This window comes from Mustela nigripes, chromosome 3 (assembly GCF_022355385.1).
Source record: "Mustela nigripes isolate SB6536 chromosome 3, MUSNIG.SB6536, whole genome shotgun sequence".
NCBI lineage: Eukaryota > Metazoa > Chordata > Mammalia > Carnivora > Mustelidae > Mustela > Mustela nigripes.
In genome coordinates this window covers 50,136,670-50,160,418 of record NC_081559.1, presented here as the reverse complement: position 1 = coordinate 50,160,418, position 23,749 = coordinate 50,136,670, and the positions used below count along the sequence as shown (strand labels likewise).

Genomic DNA, 23,749 nt, shown 5'->3' with positions numbered 1-23,749 from the left:
AGCAGGCTCCCTGCTGAGCAGAGAGCCTGAGGTGGGGCTCCATCCCAGGACCCTGAGATCATGACCTGAGCCACCCAGGTGCCCCAGGATGTTTGTTTTTAACTAGAGAAATGATAAGGCTAAGTCGTGAAGGTTTTTTAAGTAAGAAAGAGTAGATTGCTCTTAGGTATAAAAGTTGTTAGTCTTTCATTCTTATTCCTTTCTCCATACCACTATTAGTCAATAGGCATTTAAGTCTGTTGTCTGTGGTGTTAAGATACATAATATATATATATACTGCACTGAAAAACTTAACAGGTATTCCCTCACATGGTTGGGCTGAACTTTATTTTCTCATCTTCTAATGGCTGATTTGGCAGTCATGATATTTGTAGACATTTGGAAGTTATGTGGAGATGAATCTTTTATATTTCTTCTCTTTCTCTTGTCAAGTAATCATACATTTCTTTTGCTTATTAATGAAAAGTTAATTGTAGTTAGTGGTAGTACTAAAGATAATTAGTTTTTTGCCTAATGGGCTTTAAAGAAAATCTGCTTCTAATTGCTTCTTTTTTACTTGGTACAGTGCACTCAAAGTGGAAATCTGAATCTTTTCCAAATCTGAGTGATGCTGGTAGCTATGTCTTTTGAAGGACTAAACATGTCAGCAAGTGAGACTGTTCTGAGTTGAAATATAATTTGTTTTTTCTTCAGCTTTGATTTTTTTTTTCCTTAAAATTTACTTCTCGTAGACTTAAAAAAACAAAGTTCTCACTATAATACAAACATAATTTTACTCAGTGGAGCCTGATCTTCTCTTTGGGTTAAGATTTTTAAATTACGTTTTGATTAATGAACGAGCATTAAGTTTCTGTTCAAAAACATGGGGTTTAGGGACGCCTGGGTGGCTCAGTTGGTTAAGCAGCTGCCTTCGGCTCAGGTCATGATCCCAGTGTTCTGGGATCGAGTCCCACATCAGGCTACTTGCTCCGCAGGGAGCCTGCTTCTCCCTCTGACTCTGCCTTCCACTCTGTCTGCCTGTGCTCGCTCTCACTCTCTCTCTCTCTTACAAATAAATAAATAAAATCTTTAAAAAAAAAAAAAAAACATGGGGTTTAGTATAGTTTCCTTGGCCATGTGATAAAAGAAAATGTTTACTTCTCTGAAAGGTTATTTTTCAGTAATTTAAGGTCATTATGTATTAGCGTATATTAAATATAATAGAAGATTTTTCTCTTTGTACACAAATAAGAACTGTTTACATAAAGTTGTCTGCTTACAAGCATTTGAGTTTCTGCTATGTACATATACCTATCCTCTGCATTAGAGATATGTATGTAAATGAGAACGCTCCTTATTTCAAAGGTGCCCACAATTGAGAAGAAACTAAAAAGTAAACTTTCGTGTAAACAGTATATAATGATTTAGCTAGATCTAAAACTGAATTTAGTTGAAAGAACTTGGAGTAGGAGATAGTAATGTTCCTCCATACTTTTATCCTAGATGGCTTGTGTTCAGAAGAAGGCTTAGGTGACTTTTCAGAGGAAGTTTTAAAGTCTAATCCTGGGGCGCCTGGGTGGCTCAGTGGGTTAAGCCGCTGCCTTCGGCTCAGGTCATGATCTCCGGGTCCTGGAATCCAGTCCCGCATCGGGCTCTCTGCTCAGTGGGGAGCCTGCTTCCTCCTCTCTCTCTGCCTGCCTCTCTGCCTACTTGTGATCTCTCTCTGTCAAATAAATAAATAAAATCTTTACAAAAATAAAAAATAAACTCTAATCCTGTATGACTTGAAACATCACAGTTTGTGGGTATCCTTGCTATGTTTAGAGTTTTTTAAAAATTAAAATCATTGTTTATTTTTATTCAGTTCTTTTTAAGTTTTTGTCATTTTATCCATGTGCAGTTTTCTCTTTATATTTTCTTTGACCTCATTAAGAAGTTTGGAGTTTGGTAAGAGGCAGTGGGCTAAGTATCATTAATAATTTAAACTATTTACTTGCACTTTTTTTTTTTTTTAAAGTTTCAGGGAATAGAGTTGTGATACCTAATCTGTTTTAAAAGGAATTATAATTCTATCACTGTCTTTGTGTATAAGTTTGAGAGACGGATATACCTTAAAGAATATGATCCTCCTGACACTTAAAAAAGGGGTGGCTAGAGGATGAATGTCTGATTCATAGGTGGGAATAGTAAGGCCCAGGGAATTAAGTGAATTATCCAGTGACATTGCAGAGCTAGCATTAAATATGATGCTAAAAAATGGGATTGCCTTATTACATGGCTTGATTCCTACTGAAGATGATGGTTTTACATTATTTATTAGATGCTCTTAAAGAACCTAAGTGCAGATTTATTAGATAGGGAATAAATGAGAGAAGGGACAATGAAGAGAAACTTTATTATCTGAGTTGAGGGAGAGTATTGGTAATAATAGCGCTGTCATTTATTGAGCATTGTTCTGTGCGTTTTCTGCGCGTTTTCTGCGCATTGCCCCATTTGATCCCTACAGCAATGTTAACAGGTGAGTGGTACTTTTCCTCGTGTTACAGTTGAGAAAATTGAGGCCCAGATAGGTTAAGTAAGTTAGCCCAAGATCATGCAGCTGCTGATTGACCAAGCTAGGATAGGAATTTTGATAGTCTCTCTCTAGAGTATGCATAATAGCTATACTGGACTGCTTCCCTATATAGCAGTATGAGATTATATCATTAAGCTAACCTCCTTAGAATCTGAAGGAAGAGTGTATACTTCATTTCATCCAGGTTGAGAGTATTTAGCAAACGAAGTATTTTAGAATACTGGCAATTAACTTATTAAATGGTAAGGTTGTGTTTCATGTGGAACAGTATACAGATGTCTGCTATTTGTTTATCTAAATGTTATACAGAAAATGATAAATATCTTGAACTTCTATATAATTGTAATGATGAGGAAGTAAGGTTAAATGATAGTCCCAAAATGTAATTACTTATTTTGGGTTATTAAGGATATGCTTTAAACAGGAGTATTGATGTCTATTTCTAATTGAATGAATATCTAGTTACATTCAGAGATGTAGTTTTTACAGTTGTTCAGTGATTAATTTTTTTTTTTGCATTCATTCATAAGGTAAGTGAGTGGTGTGAAAGTGGTTTTTAGATACTAGACTTAATATCCTCTGTGTACTTACTTGTGGAATTTGACTTAAGAGGAACCAAGTAAAAAGGCAAGAATCAAACTTCCCAGGTGATTTGACACTTTAGGTTTGCAGAAAGAATGGTTTTTAAAAATCAGTGAAATTTAGAAGTTTGTATTTAGTTAAAGATCCTTGGGTTGTGTGATTTCTTTCCAGCAGGAAAAGCTTCAGAAAATAATTATGAAGAGAAGAACTTCTGAAGTGCCCATGTGTGACAGTCTTCACTTTTGTTTTGATACCATGAAACGATTGTGCTAGTTTTCCGTTTTATATGACGTAATGTGTTGTAGCATTGACCACATTGCTTTTAATCACTTTATTATCTTTAGTTTTAAAAAGATCTAGTGAAAAATGAAGCAGACTTGTTTTACCTAACATTAGGAACTTTCCAAAACTGCGATGCTAAGAATGAGCAGATTGCAGTGCTCCCTAGTTTCTGTTTTTTATTTTCTTCATATTGGTATTCCTTCTGAAGACATCTTAGTAATTGGTTTACATTTTATCATTTAAAAGAATAGAAATAAATGTAGAAAAATTTATATAGTATACATAGAGAAATAGTTGGCAATTTATGAATAAAGTGTACCAAATAGTGTATCTGAATTATTTTTTGGTTTTAAAAACTTCAAAGTGTCCATAAAATTGAAATATTTAATATTTTAGACAATTTAGCTTATGTCTCATGTATGTGTTTTACCCTTCCCATTTTCTCCTGTTTCCTAACTACTAAAAGTTTGTAATTGTAACACTTAATATTATGATTTGCCAAAGGAGCTTAAATGGAAAATTTGTGAAGCTCTACATGTCTGTGATTTTATAGTGTACCTCTCATTAAGCTTATATGAACCACCGCTTTGTAGCTTTAAGAATGATCTGCTTCTGGAATTTATAGTGTCATCATTGTAACAACTGTTTAAGAATTCCTTCCTTCCTTTCTTCCTTCCAACATCCCATTTTCATTGAACTTAAGATGCTGTGAATGTAAGACACTGTTATGTTATGTGCCCTTAGAGAGAAAAAAGAACTAACCTAAGGAGAAGTCTAAAATACTCTGCAGATAAAACTGGGAGACCAAGGGGCTATTCCTTTCATGTGAAGCAAGAAGTAAATCTTCCATGCAAAAAGGGACAACAAAATAACTTGAATGCCTCAACTTGATTATTGGGCCAAGGGAAGGGAAAGTCACTTCTGAGGATTTGAACCACAGATCTTAGAAGCTTACAGCCTGGATCATTTTGGTATAGAAACAAAATAATAATGGATACCTTGGAAAATTTTAGTGGTTTCGTATTGATGGTGCAGTCAAGTAACTGGCCTAAATCAACTCGAAGTCCTCTGAAAGAATTCAGATGGGTTGAAACATGTATCCACGTGTTATATGTATCCTAATAACATTACCACAAAGTGTATCCTTCAGGCTTTGAGAAACAGGTTTTTGTGATGGTCAGGCCTCTGGAAGAGCTCTTAATTTGTCTGATTTTTGTAATAACTTCTCATAAGAATGTAACATTTTCTGTATTTATTTTTTTCTTTGCTTTCTGTTGGGTCCATGGTCAAAAGAACGAGACTGATACAAAGCAAAGGTCAAGCAAAGCTTTATTTCGTGCCAAGCATCGAGAATCAAACCGACCAGTCGGGGTTGCCTCTTACAGAGAGGGCGACCCCTCCCTGCCTTGCCGACTAACTTTTATAGAGCAAAGGCCATGTGGTTGATTGAGCCTGGCCACACACAGGTGGCCAGTTGAATTACAGTTCACCCCATAGTAGCTATTTGAACTAGCTAACTGGATGGAATTGCTCTGGCTTACAGTTTCATACTAGTATCATAGTTTTCGTTTTAAATTATATTAGTCTGCTTACTTTTAGATAATCAGTTGTACATCTTTCCAGTGTTTGTCCAGTTGAACAAGCCCAACTAGTTAATGCCCCTCAATTTACAGAGATATTGAGGGAGAATTTAGATTTTTATTTAACACTAAATCTCATTCACGTAAGTTCCACAAATGTAAAAACCCTATTTTGAAATAGAGTTGTGGCTCAGAGTGCCAACCTCAGAATTTGGGGAGTTGAAATTGCCAAGACCCAGACTCAGGTTTTACCTCTGGGGAAGACTATTTGCTACAGTGTTTCATTGCCCTGGTATTTGGACACTCCTCAGCCTTGACAAGTGTCCCTTTGGGGTCAGTTCTCAGACTGCATAAAGAAAAGAGCTGACAGGACTCCCTCAGAGCTGGGATTTGGTGAGTCTGTCCCAGAGCAATTCAGTCTCCTCTGCTTGTATTTGTTGCTACAAAATCAACATTGATTGTTCATCATCTTTCTATTTGAAATATGTAAAGAAAATCTAGTTGTAACAGGCTTAGGTGATCTTATTTAGTTAAAAGGAAACTATAACCCTGATAGCAACTAGAAAGTGAAGAAAGAGTTGGTTTTGGGGGGGCGGGAGGGAAGGAACGTGAAACACTAAATCTCATTCTGTAACCAGCCACGAGTTTTACGCTAAGAGCAAGTTTTCGAAAATTTGAAGTGGGGAGAAACAACAATTGAGAGAATTCTGTCAAACTCTGATCTTTAATGATTTTCAAATATTGTCACTTGCCTTTTCTAGTCAATTCTTATTAATTGTAGGGGGTTTTGTCCCTTGTTTTTTAAATGGGATTTGGTCACTGTCTTATGAAGTCAGAGTATTTCAATTCAAAATTACATTACTTAATACTGCTACCATATTGAAATGTTCTGTTGTGTGTTGGAGATTTTATCCTACTTTTCTTAATATCTTTAGTTCTTATAAGAAAATACTTTTTTCCCAAGTTTTCAAAGTTCAGTTTTTCAATTTCATTTAGAATTCTAGTTTTTGGGTTTTATAGGCCATTTTAAATACCAGGCTGTTTCCCCACTGTTGCTTACCGTGCTTCCCCCCATAATCAGTTGCTTAGTACCTTAAGAATTCACACCTACTTTGCTATTAGCCTAAAGTAAAATCAGTTGTGAGGATATATTTTTTCAGAGTAAAGAGGGAATGTGTCTAGTTCTCATTTGATTGCTCTGTTTTTTTCCCTTAATGCATAAATTAATTCATTAATTCTTTTAGTCAGGGTGGTGGAGGCTTGTGCTTCTGTTTTCAAATTCTGTACCTTTTTTTTTTTTTAAGATTATATTTATTTATTTGTCAGAGTGGCTCAAAAATTTATTTATTTATTTATTTATTTATTTGTCAGCACAAGCAGACAGAGTGGCAGGCAGAGGCAGACAGAGAAGCAGGCTCCTGCTGAGCAAGGAGCCCGATGTGGGACTCGATCCCAGGGCGCTGGGATCATGACCTGAGCTGAAGGCAACAGCTTAACCAACTGAGCCACCCAGGTGTCCCAGTACCTTTTTTTTTTTTAACTGCTGTTTCATCATGTATTCCAAGTAGTAATAACACGTTTTCTGTCAGGTTCTTGTTTCATGATGCTTAAGCAATTTATTGAATATTTAAAGGAACAAAAAACCTTTGTTTTTTAACCCACTAATACAGTGCTGCTTCATTTTAATGAAGAGGGAAGCCTGGTTTTGCTTTGTGAGTCGACTTTCCCGAATAACAAAATTCAGCGTGCAAGTGTTCTCATCTACGTTTAGTAGGCTTTATATGTTCTCTTGACCAATATGCTTGTTTGTTTCTGTTTCTCCAAGTTTCATTTAATTTGAAACTGTTGAATACCCAGTTACTTTGTCCCGGTACTTATGATTATTGTATACATTTTTTATTCCATCCATGTTTTTCTTAGATTTGCTCATATTAGAATCAAAATTATAATGTGGAATTATACAAATATGGATGAGTAGTGGGTCAAAATCCTTTGAATTAATTTTTATTGATACTTAGTGGTGAAGTTTCATTCGTAGATTTGGATGGCAGTCATTGGTAGACTAGATTAACCTCCAAAACTAATACCTTCTTTCTTCAGATACTCATGTTTGCTTTATTAAGTTTTTCAAGAGAAGACAGAAGATCTATGTCTGAAGTTTGTTTTTACATATTTTTTGTAACCATCAAATTTTAAGCACCTTGATCTTGAATTTTTTAAAGAGCCAGATTGCTGTAAAATTTTTTAGTACAGATATTAACAGTCAAAGGTGAGAAATACAGAAAGTTTTGTCTTGCTCAAAAGAAGGGAGAAAAACACGAGTGATGAGTTAAAATTAAAAGGAAATTAATATTCTCAAAAGCACTTGGAAATAACAAAAACAAAAAGTTTACTTGAACTTTTATGTTTGTTAGAAGTAATTTTAACTTACATATAAATTATGACAAATACTAGCTCATTGATAAAATACTTCATTCATTCAACAAGCACTTACTAAGCATACTATTCATACAGTGTTCACTGGGTTTAAATCTTGAGTTGTACATATTAGTTTTGATAACCAGATAGATTAATAAGGTTCTATTAAATGCTTTGTTTTTATATATTAACCTTTTCTTTACTTTTATTCTAGATGCCAGGAATGATGTCTTCAGTCATGCCTGGAATGATGATGTCTCATATGTCTCAGGCTTCCATGCAGCCTGCCTTACCGGTAATCTAGTAAAAATAATTATTTTCTGATGTTTTGACTACTTTTACATATGAAATAACATAGTATATATGTATTTTGTAGGCAGTCAGGTTAGCTTTTTAAGTGTGTCTTGAGAACTGTAATGCAAGGTGAGAATTAGAATGGGCTTTTCGGTTCTTGAATGATAGGCATTCACATTTTTTCCTGTATTTATACAGACATCCTTAATTGTTAAGTTAATTCTACCTTAAATAAGAGTAGAGGGGCGCCTGGGTGGCTCAGTGGGTTAAAGCCTCTGCCTTGGACTCAGGTCATGATCCTAGGGTCCTGGGATTAAGCCCCGCATCTGGCTCTCTGCTCAGCAGGGAGCCTGCTTCCCTTCCTCTCCCTCTGCCTGCCTCTCTGCCTACTTGTGATTTCTGTCTGTCAAATAAATAAATAAAATCTTAAAAAAAAAAAAAAAGAGTAGAATACTAAGTAGTATAATTCGTCATCCAGAAGCATTTTATTGGTCTGGTAGCATTCTGTTCTTAAAGAATAGACTTTTGCTTTGCTGACTGTTAATTAAAAATTGTTGTATTATGGTTTAGTAATAGATCCTAGATTTAGAAATCAGAAGATTTTATTCTGAGTTTACATTTCATGAGACTTGAATGAGGGCACATGACTTACAAAATCCTTGATAGCCTTATCACCCTTACTGGATTGTATAGCAAATCTGTAAATCATCATGATACTCATATTACCATAACTTACTTATTACCTGATAACCTAGTGGTTGTAATGAACAGACTCCACTGGGGTGGTAAGTTTGCAGTATCTTACCCAAAATCCTTAGGTCAAATATATATTTTACAATATTTTATTATTGTAAAATAATACTTTGTAAATTCTATATATTATATAAAAATTTCTTTTGGGGTCTTATACAATGCCTTATATAATTTTAAGCACAATATTTCTATAGCCAAACTGATAGGTATTCTCTTGGGTGGGATAAATAAAGAGCTTATGTCATTCAGAGCAGATTTTGCCACTAAAATGATGTTGGTGTGAAAGTTGAAAAAACTTGGTTCTTAGAGCTTTTTCTGTATCAGATTGTGGATAAGTGGTTGTCAATCTATATGTAACTGGTGATCATATGAATAAACCACTTAGATTATAAGTGTTTAGCTCCAGGTTAGTGATATTTTTAAAATTTATAGCAAAGTCAAGGAACTGAAACTTAGTGAGAATCTTTGAGTCAGTGGCTTGAGAATTACACATAAAGGGGACTCTGATTGTGGTTTATGAGAAGCTTTTGCAAAATATAGCTTAAACGAGGTGAATACTACTAATTTAATTGTTTTCTTACAGCCAGGAGTAAATAATATGGATGTAGCAGCAGGTATGTACACCATTTATGGTAGTAAATATTAGACTTCATTTGGACAGTAGCTATCATAATAAGGAATAAAAGCAGCATCACTTGGGTTTTATGATTAGCTCCTGACTTTTTTTTTTCATTTTGTTGTTGTTTTAAGCAGTAGGAAATAGGGATAGTATTTATAATTGAATCCGTAAGAAATTACCATAATTTTAGATCAGGAGTTCTGGGACCAGATTTGGTCTATAGTTATACTTTATTTAGCCCATACAATGTTTTTAAATTTTATAATTAGTTGCTGTCATTTAAAGTCTTGGGCCATATTCAACAATTAGCTTTATCTTTTTACACCAAGTTTGAATTTATCTTGAAAAAGTGGATTATCGCAATGCTCATTGTTTACAGTGGTACTTACTAACACAGTAGGTAGTCAGAGAATATTTAAATGAAAAGTTCTGATTGAGTCCCGGTTTGTATTCAGCCAGACATTGTGGAATGGGGTAGTAACTCCTTATTTTGGACATGGAGCATGTACTCTCATTAGCCTTCTGGACTACTTCATAGTCTTTTCTGTTACCTGCTTGGTCCTGTAGCCATTGGAGTTTGTTAACCTGCTGATAATTTTTTTTAATCAGCCAGTTATTAATAACTGTTTGGCTGGTGTACCTTTTATATATATTAGCAGTGCCTCAATTATTTGTAAGTAAATAATGTTCCAGATGAATTGGTATTCCAGATGCTGAGCTTTTTTCCATGATTATGCCAAAATGTTTTTTGGTTTTTTGGTTTTTGTGGGGGGAAGAGGGCCAGAGGGTGAGGGAGCAAGAGAGAGTCTCAAGCAGGCTCCACACCTATGGTAGGGTCCTCCGAAGGAGGAAGAGTCTCATGACTCTGAGATCAAGAGTGAGTTACTTAACTGACTAAGCCACCCAGGTACCTCTAAAACGTTTTTTCTTTTAAACATGGTTTGAAACATTTAAAATGCACCATTTTCCAACAGGTTTATATGGGGCATAATGGATCTCTTTAAGATAGTTCACAAATTTCTTTATTTAAGTTAAATGATGTTCTGAAATATCTAGTATAATATTTTGTTTATTAGCTATCTAGAGCTGATTACTATTACCCTAAATAATTCTGGAAAATTATCTTAAAATTTCTTCTTTTTTTTTAAATTGAAGTATAATTGACATACAGTAGTATCTTGTTAACTTGTTAGTGTACAACGTTGTGATTTGATAATTTTGTACATTACAAAATGATCCCCACAGTAAGTCTAGTTACCTATCCATCACCTTCCAAAGTTATTATAATATTATTGACTGTATTTCTTATGCTGTACACTACATTGCCTTGACTTACTTTATATCCAGAAGTTTATCTCTTGCCCTCCCCTCTTTGGTAACGAACATTTTGTTTCCTGCATCCTGAGTCAGAAACAGACTCATAAAATTTCTTCTTAATTACTTTTAAAATGCTTTGGTTCTACCAGTGATGTCCATGGTAGCTTCTTTTGATTTTGTTCTGTGTGTTTTATTGTTTTATTCCTTTTTTACATATAGCTCTTTTTTTCTTTTTCACACATTGTTTTAGATTACTAGTTACTAAAGTTAAACTTACTCCTTTGAACTTGGTGACTAATAGGCAATTCCCCTTCTGTCTAGAGGGGTATTGATAATAGTCTAGGACCATACCATCTAATGGACTTTTGTGCAATGAAGGAAATGTTCTGTAATCTGTACTGTCCAATGCAATAGTCGTTAGGTGCATATGAGTACTGAGTAATTGAAATTGGCTTGTACAAAGAGGAACTGAATTTTTAAATTTTATTTAATCTCAATTAAAAACTTTAAACAGGGAAGTGTGGTAGCTAATGGATATTGTATTTTACACCACAAGTGTGGAATTTATATACTTGAAGGTGCCATAGATCTAAAGTCTGGCATTTTTTTATTTCAGTAGTGTAGTGGAGAAAGGAATTAGTCAAGATAGACACCTATAATAGCAAGAAGAGAAACAAATGTCAAAGATTATGACTTTTCCAACGGGAACTAAGTGAGTTTGAAGTTTAAAAGTTAAAAGTACCACTTAATTCTGAAAATGCCTTCCACCATATATGTTTATTTTGTAAAAAAGAGAGCATGCACATAGATCATATGGGGCAGTCTTAGGATATTTAGTGTGACAGGATAAGGAGGAAAAAATAGTATGAATAAATATTTTTTAAATGTTCACTCAAGAAGACCATGGTTTATCACATTGTAAATACTGTTCCCTTTTTTTTTTTTTTAGGTACAGCATCTGGTGCAGTAAGTACCTCTAGAACATAGTTATTTCATTATAACTCTTTAACCTACGACATTGATCCTTATTTCTGTTTTAAAGATTATCTGCTAACTTGAATCTTTTTCCTTTCTTTTCTATGCTAAAGGTTGAAAATTCTTTGAACGATTTATCTTAAAATTTAATTTTCATGGGACTTAATGAGAGAAAAAGAAATCAGATATACATCAGAATTTAGAAAGATTTGAATTTCTCCCCTCCCAGTACAATTAGAAGGGAAACAGCTTATAGGTATATTAATTAACCTGATAGTTTTTACATATGGTTTACATTAGAAGTTTTTAACCTGTTAATTAACCTGATAGTTTTTACATATGGTTTACATTAGAAAGTACGCATATACAAAAATCTCTGTACCCTTGTTTATTACTGTAAACCCACTGTGTAAACTTTCTAATACACATTTTAAAATACTTACTTGTTTGTACCTTCCCTATTGGTGTCAGAAAAACAAATACGTTATTCAAAATTGCTGGTTTTTTTGTTCTTGGGTTTTTTGGTGTTGGTGGGTTTTTTGTTCAGTTTCATTTGGTTTGTGTTTTTTGATGGGGGGTTTCTTTGTTGGCTTTTTGTTTTTGTTTTGTTTTGTTTTGCTCCTAAGAAAAGGAGAGAATGATACTGCAATGCTGCATTTCTTTTTCTCCATACTTGATTTTTTTAGGATAATAGTTATTTTTGCTAATGTTTCTGTACATGGTGTTTTGTTACAGATTTTTATTATGTTTGGGAAAATAATACATGTCTGAAAGACTCACTTAAAGATGCCTATTTTTTGTTTATTGATAATAGCCATGCCCATTGACCTCAAGGTTTTCTTTGATTTTTTGTGTTTTAATTCCTTAAAGATCAGTGGGAAGAAGAGAGTTTTGTTGTTGTTGTTGTTGTTGTTTTTTAAAGATTTTATTTATTTATTTATTTATTTGACAGACAGAGATCACAAGTAGGGAGAGAGGCAGGCAGAGAGAGAGGAAGGGAAGCAGGCTCCCCATCCAGCAGAGAGCCCGAAGCAGGGCTTGATCCCAGGACCCTCAGATTATGACCTGAGCCAAAGGCAGAGGCTTTAACCCACTGAGCCACCCAGGTGCCCCAAGAAAAGGGTTTTTTGTTTGCTCATTTGTTTGTTTCTGGTTTGGGGGGTGGGGAGTAAGAAGACAAAGTGAGAATTTTAAGCAGGCTCCACGCACAGCACACAGGCAGTGCAGGGCTCAGTCTCAGAACTCTGAGGTCACAACCAGAGCCAAAGTTAAGTCTGTTGCTTAACCAACTGAACCACCGAGGCACCCCGGAAAGAAGAGTTTGTGTGTATAATCTCATTTAATCAAAATAATGCTGAGAGATAGCTGTTATCCCCATATTATGGTTAAGGAAATGCAAAAAGCTGTTAATTGATTATAAATATGAGGGGAAAGACTTAATTGTGAACTGTATTTAAATATTTTAAAGTTTCTTGTATCTTCTGCTTTAAAAGTTGAATGGTTAGAGGGGCACCTCATGGCTCAGTCAGTTGAGTGTCTGACTTCCACTTGGGTCATGAGATCCAACCCTGAGTTGGGCTCTGAGCTTGGCATGGAGTCTGCTTGAGATTCTCTCCATCTCAGCGCCTACCTCTGCTGGCATGCAGGATCTCTCTTTCTCTCTCAAATAAATAGATAAAAATCTTTTTCTTTTTTTTTTTAAAGTTGAATGATTATAAAATATCCATGTGATATTCTTCCATTAAAAGTGCCTGTTTGTATTTTTCACCAGTGATAGCTTTATGATTTTTGTTTTGTTTTGTTTTTTGTTTTTGTTTTTGTTTTAAATAATGTAGGCTTGCTTGGGGGATTAAGGAGCAGACATAGTTAAAAAGAAGAAAATAAAATTTCTCCCTAACTTTTTATTTGAGAGAGGGAGAGAGCACAAGCTTATGAGTGGGCCAGGGTTGGCGAGGAGGGGATGGGGGGCAGAGGAGAGGGATAAGCAGACTTCATACTGAGTGGGGCTTGATCCCAGGACCCCTGGGATCATGACCTGAGCTGAAGGTAGATGTTTAACAGACTGAGCCACCCAGGCACCCCGAAATATCTTTCTTGTCATAAGTTAAATTCACACGTACTCTGGCATCTCCTTCTGGGTTTTCTTTTCTGTTGGTCCATATCTGTTAATTTTTCACCCAGTATTACACCTTTTTTTTTTTTTTTTTCTCCATTAAAACAGCTTTAATATTTAGTAAGGTGGGGCTTTTGGGTGGCTTAGTTGGTTAGGCAGCTGGCTCTTGATTTCAGCTCAGGTCATGATCTCAGACAGAGTCTCTCTCAAGTAAATAAATAACATCCTTAAAAAAAAAAAATTTAAGGTACACAAATTTGAGTTACCTAAACTCTTCCGATTACGGTCATTGTCACTCATCCTTGGAAGATTCCACACATTTTTTTCACTTTTTCATCTTCACTCCTATCCCTACAGCACCCTCCCTAATGGGTGCTTACTTGAATATATGCCCTAAGACATGCATATATTGGGAAAAGCTTATTAAATTTTTTGTGTACATATTTTTGTTTTTCTTTTCTTTTTTTCTTCACATATTTCATGTTTATTTTTTTGTTGAGTTATAATTGGCATAACATTTTAGATTGTACAAACTTATTTGGTATTTGTATACATTGTAAAATGTTCATACTAAATTTAGTTAACATCTTTCTGTATACATAGTTACAGATCTTTTTCTCTTGTGATGAGGACTTTTAAGATTTACTCTCATAACAACTTTGAAATATGCCACACAGTGTTAACTGTAGTCACCATGCTGTACATTACATCTCCATGTCTTACTTATTTTATAATTGGAAATTTGTACCTCTTGACCTTCTTTACCCATTTCGAACCCCCACCTGCAATCTGTTCTCTATATCTGAGTTTGGATTTTATATGTTTTTTAGATTCTACATGTAAATGAGATCATAGGGTACTTGTTTTTCTCCATTTGACTTATTTCACTTAGCGTAATACCTTCAAGGTCCAACTGCGTTGTTGCAGATGTCAAGATTTCATTCTTGTTATAGCTGAATAGTTCTCCTCTTTGTGCGTGTGCCCGTTTGTGTGTGTATATATTCTATATCTTTATCCATTCATCCATCCAAGGACACCTAGGTTATTTCTGTATCTTGGCTATTGTAAATAAGGCTGCTATGAACCTGTGGGTACATCTATCTTTTTGAGTTACCATTTTCATTTTCTTTGAATAAATGCCCAGAAGCAGAATTGCTAAATTGTATGGTAGTCGATTTTTAATTTTTTGAGAAGCCTTCATACTGTTTTCCATAGAGGCTACACTAGTTACATTCGCACCAACAGTGCATGAAGGTTTCCTTTTCAGCTACACCCTCACTGACACTTATTACCTGTTTTTGATAATAGGCATTCTAACAAATATAAGGTGGTATCACATTGTGGTTTTGATTTGCATTTCCCTGGTAATGATGTTGACCATCTTCTCTTATGTCTGTTGGTCACCTCCATGTGTTCTCTGGAAAAATGTCTCTTCAGATCCTCTGCCCACTTTTTAATCAGATTGTTTGGGGGTTTTTGCTGTGGAGTTGTATGAGCTTATTATATATTTTGGATATTTATCCTTACATACACGAGTTGCAGGTATTTTTCTCCCATTCAATAGGTTACTTTTTTCATTTTGTTGATGATTTCCTTTGTTGTGCCAGGAGGTTTTAATTTGATGTAGTCCACTTGTTTATTTCTCTCTTGTTCTTTGCTTTTGGAATCAAATCCAGTAAATCACTGCCATGATTGATGGTCAAGGAGGTTTTACTGCCTATCTTTTTTTCTAGTTTTATGGTTTCAAGTCTTACATTCAAGCTTAAATCCATTTTGGGCTAATTTTTGTGCATGATGGAAAATAGTAGTCTAATTTCATTCTTTTTCATGTGGCTGCCCTTTCTTATATATTCCTGCCTCCTTTGTCATAAATTCATCAATCATTTATGCATGAGTTTATTTCTTAGATCTTGCTTCTGTTGTATTGATCTATATGTCTATGTTTATGCCAGGACTGTACTATTTTAATTTTAGTACCCTGTTAATATAATTTGAAAGCAGGGAGCATGGCACCCCCAGCTTTGTTCTTCACATTCCTTTGCCTATTCAGTCTTTATGTGATTCCATCCAAATTTTAGGATTGTATGTTCTGTTTCTTTGAAAAGTGCCTTTGAAATTTTGATAGGGTTGCATGGATTTGGTAGTATGGACTTTTGAACAATACTAATTTTTTTTAATCCATGAGCATGGAATGTCTTTCCATTTATTTGTGTTTGTTTATTTAATCAGTGTCCTAGTTTCCACTTGTGCAGATCTTTCCCCTCTTTGGTTACTTTTTTCTCTGAGTATTTTATTTTTGGTTCAATTGTATATGGGTATTTTTTTTTTTTTGCTTTAGTTTTTCTTTCTGATTGTTCATTTTGATATATGAAACAGATTTTTGTATCATATTGAATTTATTTCTAATGGGTTTTTTGGTGAAGTCTTCAGGTTTTTTATATATAGAAATGTTTTTCCTATAAATAGCATTATCTTACTCTGTAGCTCACCTGTTTTCCCTTTTAATGATTTGAGTATTTTTATCAGTCTCTTTGTTTACCTGCACGGTAGCTTTTAAAAATTTTTACTCAGTTTCAGGTGTCCAAGATATTTTTGGTATCTTCATTGGAGTTGCCTTGAATTTATAGATTGTGAAGGCGTATTTATAATACTAAGTCATACCAGTGAACGTGGTAGTCAGTTCTTTTGTGTCTGTCTTGTAGGAGAGCTTAAATTTGAGTTTCGTCTTTTTTTCTAATCTTCGTATCTAATCCTTTAACTTTTACTGTGTCAGACAAAACCTCTAGCACTATGGTGAGCAATAGCGGTGATGATAAACTGATTTTGTTACCTTTTTTCCTCTCTTAAAGGGATTATGTATTGAATTTTCCACTTAATATGATGTTTACTATACTTTTTTGATAAACAACTCTTACAAATTGACTTTTCTTTTCCTCATTTGCTGAGAGAGGTCATTTATGAACTTTATTTTTAGAGAGAAAGCACACAAGCGTGCAAGCCAGGGCTGGGTGGGATGCCTGGGTGGGGGGGTGGGGAGCAGAGGAATGGGAGGGGAGAAAATCTTAAGCAGGCTGGAGCCTGACACAGGGCTCCATCTCAGGACCCTGAGATCATGATCTGAGCTGAATAAAGGGTCAGATGCTCAACTGACTGAACACCCACGTGCCCCACTAACTTAATTTTAAAATTCTTCAGTGCTTTTTTTCTTATCCACTGAGATGGTCATATGGTATTTCTTCTGTAGTCTATTAACGTGCAAGTACACAGATAAATTTTCTGTTATCTCATCTTTGCATTACTAAGGTGAACTGTAGTTATTCATTAAGTGTGTTAAGAGTGTATATGTAGTGCACACATGTGTTTTTAATTCCTTTGGAATTCAGTTTGCTAATTTAGGTTATTCGTGTCTAGATAATAACCTTTCTCTTTCTGGTCCTTAGAACAGTTTACATAAATGATGCAAAACTTCTTTCCTTTTTTTTTTCTTAAGATTTTATTTATTTATTTGACAAAGAGATAGCACAAGTAGGGGAGCAGCAGGGAGAGGGAGAAGCAGGCTCTCCACTGAGCAGGGAGCCCAGTGTGGGGCTCGATCCCAGGATCCTGGGATCATGACCTGAACTGAATGAAGGCTTAACCCGACTGAGCCACCCAGGTACCCTGACGCAAAACTTAACTTCTTAACAGTTTGATAGAACACAACTAAAAATGGTCTGGACCTAGTGCTTTTTGAGTATAGAGGTTTTAGATAACTATTTGAGTTTCTTTAGTGATTATTGCACTATTCTGGTTTTTAATTTCTTATTTATGCTTTTCTATATATCTATCTGTTTTGTTGAGGTTTAATAATTGTTTAGCATGGAGTTAGAATTCTGTCATTGCCATTATTTATTTATTTGTTTATTTTTTGGAGGGGGTGACCATCCAGTTTATTTCTGCTATTGTCTTTATTTCCTACTTGGTTACTCGGCTGCCTTTTTTCTAGCTTCTTGAGTGCTAATATTATTAGCTCTTGGTTGTTAGACCTTTTTTTGTACTAAGTTAACTATGTTGCTTAAGTTTTGACATAGAGGATTTTCTTTTAACTCATTTCCCAATATTTTTTCTTCTCCTCTCATTTGATTTCTTTATTGAAAGCATATTGGGTAGTATGGTTTTCTTGGTTTCTAGAGTGGGTTTTTTTTTTTTAATTTACTTTCTTTAGAGCAATTTTAGGTTAGTAGCACAATTGAACACCAAGTAGAGTTTCTTAATATCCACCCCCCACAGCCTCCCATACTATCAATATCATGGACTAGGGTATAGGATGTTAATGTTTATTAAAATCAGTGATCCTACACTGACACATCATTATTACCCACAGTCCAGTTTACATTAGAGTTCATTCTGGTGTTACCTATTCTTTGAGTTTTAACAAATGTTAATGACATGTCATCATGATCGTGTGTACAGAATAGTTTCACTACCCTGAAAATCTCTGTGCTCCACCTGTTCTCTCTCTCTCCTACCTCCACCCCTTGCCCCGATCTTCTTAACTATCTTACTATATATAAGTACCTCGTTTTCATTCTAGTTTATTTTACCTTCTGAAAACTTAATATATTTTGAATAGGACTTTTTCATATTTTTATTGCAAATGAGTTATTGTCAATTCAAAGATTTTTGTATATTTATCTTAGAGCCAGGTATATTATACTTTTTTTTTCCAATTAAAGATAAGAGAATTTCTCTTTCCCAAATATACCAGTTACTTCATTTCATTATTGTTAGGTATTTGTTGAAATACAGTGATTGTACACTCCCCTTTTGGTCATGATTTTAATGCAAGTGGCTTTAGAATAATATTATTATATATAATAATATATATTATTATATATTATATATATAAATATTATAAATAATATTTCAGTAAGTTGTCCTTTATCATTTATTGTTGTTTCTAGGATTTTTGTTTTTATTTTTTTAATACTTCCAAACCATTGTAATTTTCAGGATGTGATTTGATCATACCAAGTAAATTGGTGTGCTCCTATGATTTTTTTTTTCCAGTTTGTTAATGGAAATAATTACTTTCTTATAGATTTCCCAGTATTAACCTACCCTGGCACTGCTACAATCAGTTCTACTTGGTCAGAGTGTATACAGTGCAGGATTTTCTTGGCTAATGTTATATTTAAATTTTTAAGATTTATATTTATAAGTAGCATTACCTGCTTTTCTTTTTTGATACCTTTTCTTTTGAGTTTTATTATTAATAAAGAGCTTTTCATCTTTTCCTGTGACCTGAAACAAGGACGTAATAATTCTGTGTTCTTTAAAGCTTATGTGGTGTTCTGTGAAATTATCTGGTTGGGTATCTTTCAGATGCTTCTACAGTAGTTGGAATATTCATGTATGATATGTTTCTTCTAGGGCAAATTATAATAGTCTTAGGAAATTATTTCCTCTAGATTTTGGGAATTGGTTGCAAATCTTCTGATCATGATTATGTTCTTCCTTAATGCTAATTTACATTTGGACTTTTTCTTAATTCTCCTTGTTTATAGTAGTTGAGAGGATTTTTCTGCCTGTTTAGTGTTTACATTTAATCATGTTTTTTTTTGTTTCATTCAGTTGAACTTACACTTTACTACAGAAATGCTCATGTATGTATAAATATTTATCTGATGTACATGTGTTTATATAGTTTGAGTAGTGAATTTATTCACTACCCAGTTGTTGACGAGCTTTTTGATCTCTGAAAGTATATCAGCTCTTGATAATTATGTATATGCATTTTTTTCCTTTTAAATATTTTCTGTGTGTATTTTGGTACTTTATCACAATGTCTCACTCTATATTTAAAACTGTGTCTTAGACACTTTCTATTATATTAAAAAACAGATCTCCATACGATAAATCTACAGTATGAATCGACCCTAATTGAATGATTTTCCTATGGGTGGATGTTGAATTATCACCAATTTTTCCTCATTAAAGTAATCCTGTAGAGAACATTCTTGTACCTCTTTGTAACTATGTAGGCGAGATTCTGTGGAGTGAAATATCAGCATCAGGAGGTTGTTTGTATTTCTTTTGTTTATATTTTCAGTTTTGATGAGAACCAGTAACTTGCCAGCAAACCAGTTCTAATTCCATTCCCAACACTAGCGTGACAGGGTACTTTTCTTCACACCCTTTTAACATCTATACTAAGTTTTCAGCTGTCACTTACAGGAAGAATAAAAAGTTTTCATTTAATGTATGCTTCCTTGATTTACTAATGAAGTTGAATATCTAATTATGTTATCTGTATTGAGTTGTATTAATGGTCATGTTTATTTTTCCATTAGATTATCTTATTGATTGTAATAGATTTTTGTATATTAAGGATGATAGTTTTTTAATGCCTTACTTTGCAAATTTATGCTTCTAGTTTATCATTTGTGAAAATGCTGACTTTTGGTTGATTCACCGGGACTGCCATTTGTGTTGACAGTTTTTTCTTAATACAGTAACTGTCAAAGTAATAAAATAATTTGGGGAAGGCTATCATCTGTGACAAAAGTGCAAAGTAATACTAAAATTCCAGTGCAGGGATTATCTTAATTGTTCCTAAAAGTCCTCAAAGCAAATCACCTATGGTTAAAAATAACATCCTGGTTTTGATCCATTCAGAATACACATCTAAGTCTTTGTTAGGTTTTCTCTGATTAAGCAAGGACAGTCTAAATATTTTATAGGCAGCGTTTGTTTATTGCACAGAAAGGTCTGTTACTAAAAAAGAGTAATTTTTAGGAAAATAAGTTTTTCGATTAGACTGTGCTGTACTCTGTACTTAATGTAACTATTTGCCTAAGTCATATGTTTTAGTTGTCTTCATAAGACAACTTTACAGTTGCTAGTTTATTCATATATCTGTTGATATTTCATGGCATTCTTCATCTTATATTCAGCATTTAAGGTTCATTTGTTTATAAGTTTTTCTTGTAAAATATTAGTTACTAGTTTTGGCCAGAAGCAAGGTACAGTTTTATTTTAAATTGCAGATTAGATATATATAAGGAGAAGGTGCAAAAACTTATCAGATAAATAATTTTCTTCAGAGTTGACTTCTATAAGTAGATTTGTTATATTAGTTAAGGCATTAGTACAGAATTTATATTCCTTTTTGAAATGTTTCTGTTTCTCTTAATGCCAAGTGTTGAAGCCTTGCTCTTTAAGAGGAACTTAGTGGGTACGCAAGACAATGTTGTAATGAACTCACGAGACAGCTGTGTTACCTTGGGCATGTTCCTGTACTTTCTTGTGTTCTGTTTCCTCTTCTTATAAAGGAGAGATAATAAATAGTATCTACCTTGGCAGGGTTGTTAACAATTAATTTGGGAATTGATATAAAGCAATTAACAGTGCTTACCACTCATTGGTAGATCAGAAATTTATCTGTCCTTATTGACATCTAGACTGTCCTGAATATAGTATCTTTGACACAACATTTGTGTGGGTAAAATATGGTCTGTAGAAGAAAATTTGAATTATTTCTAGCTTTTTTTTACTTCCTGGATCACTCTGAACAGTTTACTAACCCTCCTAAACCTTGGTTTTCTTATTTGAAAAATGGGGATACTGTTCATACTGCTTTGTCATATAGCTGTAAGGCTTAAATAAAATAATAACTAGTGAATACTAAATTTCTTACTGTTTATTTTACTGGTTTGTACATTTCTCATCTTTATCCCTATTATTTGGTCCAAGTGTCCTTTGTCCCTTTTTACATCTTTTCATGAGTTTGTTTCTGGTGAACTTCCTCTTTTCTGAGTGCTCTTTAGCAGATGTTACTTGGGAAGTTTAAATATAATTTTGGAACTTAGATTTTCTCTTTAGTGCAGTTCTGAGATGCTACTGATATCTTTTAAAATTTTATATATATATATTCTATATATATATATGGAAGAAATAGAAACCTCTGTCTTCCTTAGCAGGATTTACTTTGTCAAATAAAGCAATACTCATACAGTTGAAGCTTCCATACATCTCTAAATCACATCACCTTTTGGTTAGATTTTAAAGTAACAGCAAGCTAAAGATTTTCCAGCAGTTACTATAATGTTTGCTCCAGAGAGATTGTAGTTGTCCTATCCTGCACACAGTGTTAGAATAAGTTAAAGAATTTAACATACCTTTTGAACTATTTTAACTATCCTGCTATACTATGCGGAGTCCATTTTGTAAATAGTCACGTCGATAACTTAATCAATCTGTATAAGAGGAGACAAATGTTTTGTTATCAGAAAGCTCAAATTTTATCAGCTTTTTTCTTTGAATTCAAATGGCTGTTTATAATTCCTTCTTCACAATAACTCCAGTTTTCTTCATGGAAGTTTTACAAAAACTTCCCTCATCTACTTGTGTGAAAATTACATTAATTTGTGTCCTTAAATCACCTTTTCTTGTTCTCCATCCCCACGTTTTGCAGAACCACATTTCCTTATATCACTTAGCATATTTAGTTTGACTATTGAATGTGTCTAAAATTGAGATTCATCCTATAATCCATTGTGTCTTACGATCTCCATTCTCCAGGCAGCAATTATGACTTAGTTGTATATGACTGAACAACAAAATGTGCCAACATCAGAAGAATGAATTCCAGTGGTTTGAAAGAAAGTTCTTGAAGTAACGGCATAGCATGTTAGCTTAGGATAAAATGACTATGGTGAGAGGGTAGAAAAAGCAATGAAATGATGTGTGTTGAGTCATATTCCCAAACCAGAAATCAAAAGTAGGTATGTGCTATTTCTCAATAAAGTTGATGAGGAAGAAAAAGAAGGTCATCTTTAAGTACGGTTAGAAGATAGTTAAGGACAAGCGCTGGTGATTTTTAGTTTTTTGTTTTTGTTTTAATAAATGCTGCATTACCAATATTTTTTATAGCAAAGGGGATGATGATGTGTGGAATATAATGGATGTTGGCAGCTCTCATATAAAAAATGGTCTTAGTGTGAAGTTTAAGGAACAGCTTAACTATTTTATTTGCCTTTGTACTTATCAAAAAAACTGAATTGTGATAAAAATCAGTGTCTAAGACATATATGTCTTTAAGAAGTGTATCGTAAAATCTGAGTATTAAAAAGTATGTAATAGTTCGAAGATGATTTTACTTTTTCATTCTTAGAGATATGTATAATGTTTTGTCATAGATTTGAAGAAATGTGATATATACATCTTCTCTAACCCTCTTTCAAGCATACTTTGTTACTATCTAAATAATCTGGTACCTGGAACTGAACTTAATACCTTTGATCTCATTCAGTAATTAATTCATTCATGATTCCTTGTAAAAATGAACTTTGTAAAAAAAACTCTTTATTAAGGTATGACTGACATATGAAACTGTATATATTCAATGTGTACAACCAGATGATTTGATGAATTAATGCATACCTGAAAATAGTCACCACCAAGACCACAGACTCCTGTCACCTCTCAAAGTTTCTTCTTACCCCTTTTATTATTATTTTATGTGTATATGTATGGGAACCTTGTAACTCCAAACCAGCATTTATTTGAGGCATCATCTTTATTGATGCCTGAGGTTTTACTAACAACTTTTAGTAGGTTCTTAGTAGTTCTTCTGGGTCCAAGAGTGGGCTTATATTCTGTATCAAACTAGTGTCACATAAAACTTTCTCACCCATTTTGTGTTGAGGCATTTAGATTCAAATTTTATCACTGTTAAATTTCACCTTCATTATTAAATTCTATCATCCAACATCCGTCCTTTCTAGTTTCGATAGCTGCATCTTTATGGCATGTCAGTCTGGAGCTTTGTCCAACTTGATGTAAATATTCAAGTTATTGAGCTCATGATCAATCCACCTAATATAACATTAGCATCTACTTCATATATTTTAGCTATAAGGCAGAGCTAAAATAATCTGTGTTGCATATAGATTATCTTTGTGCATTAGTTACAAAATTACCATTTTTAGGAGAAACATTCCTATCTTTATACTTCTGAGATACTTTGTAAAATATAGAGATGTTCTAAAACATCAATACGTCCATGTCACTTTTGAAATACTTTTAAAATAGTCTATTTTTTCAGTTTTGTCCCTACTGCTTACACTGGTAAATTATTCTAAATGACTTAAACTGTGAAAAGTATGCCTGTTTTTATACTTCTAATTTCTTTGTATAATGTTAATGAAACTAATGAAAACTGATACTCACTGTCATAACGCTATTAAATAATTTGAATTTTTTTTAAATTTTTTTTCTTT

General features: G+C 33.7%; 1 protein-coding gene across 9 annotated transcripts in view; it reads left to right on the top strand.

Moving 5' to 3' along the window:
• The window catches only part of PRPF40A (pre-mRNA processing factor 40 homolog A), a 57,087-nt gene that overhangs the window by 8,005 nt on the left and 25,333 nt on the right, over positions 1-23,749 (top strand). For all 9 annotated transcript variants that reach the window (XM_059393973.1, XM_059393969.1, XM_059393977.1 and 6 more), the window contains 3 exons: positions 7,631-7,711; positions 9,047-9,077; positions 11,349-11,365. In XM_059393973.1, coding sequence (XP_059249956.1) covers positions 7,631-7,711; positions 9,047-9,077; positions 11,349-11,365 — 129 coding nt within the window. The remainder of the gene's footprint in view (positions 1-7,630; positions 7,712-9,046; positions 9,078-11,348; positions 11,366-23,749) is intronic.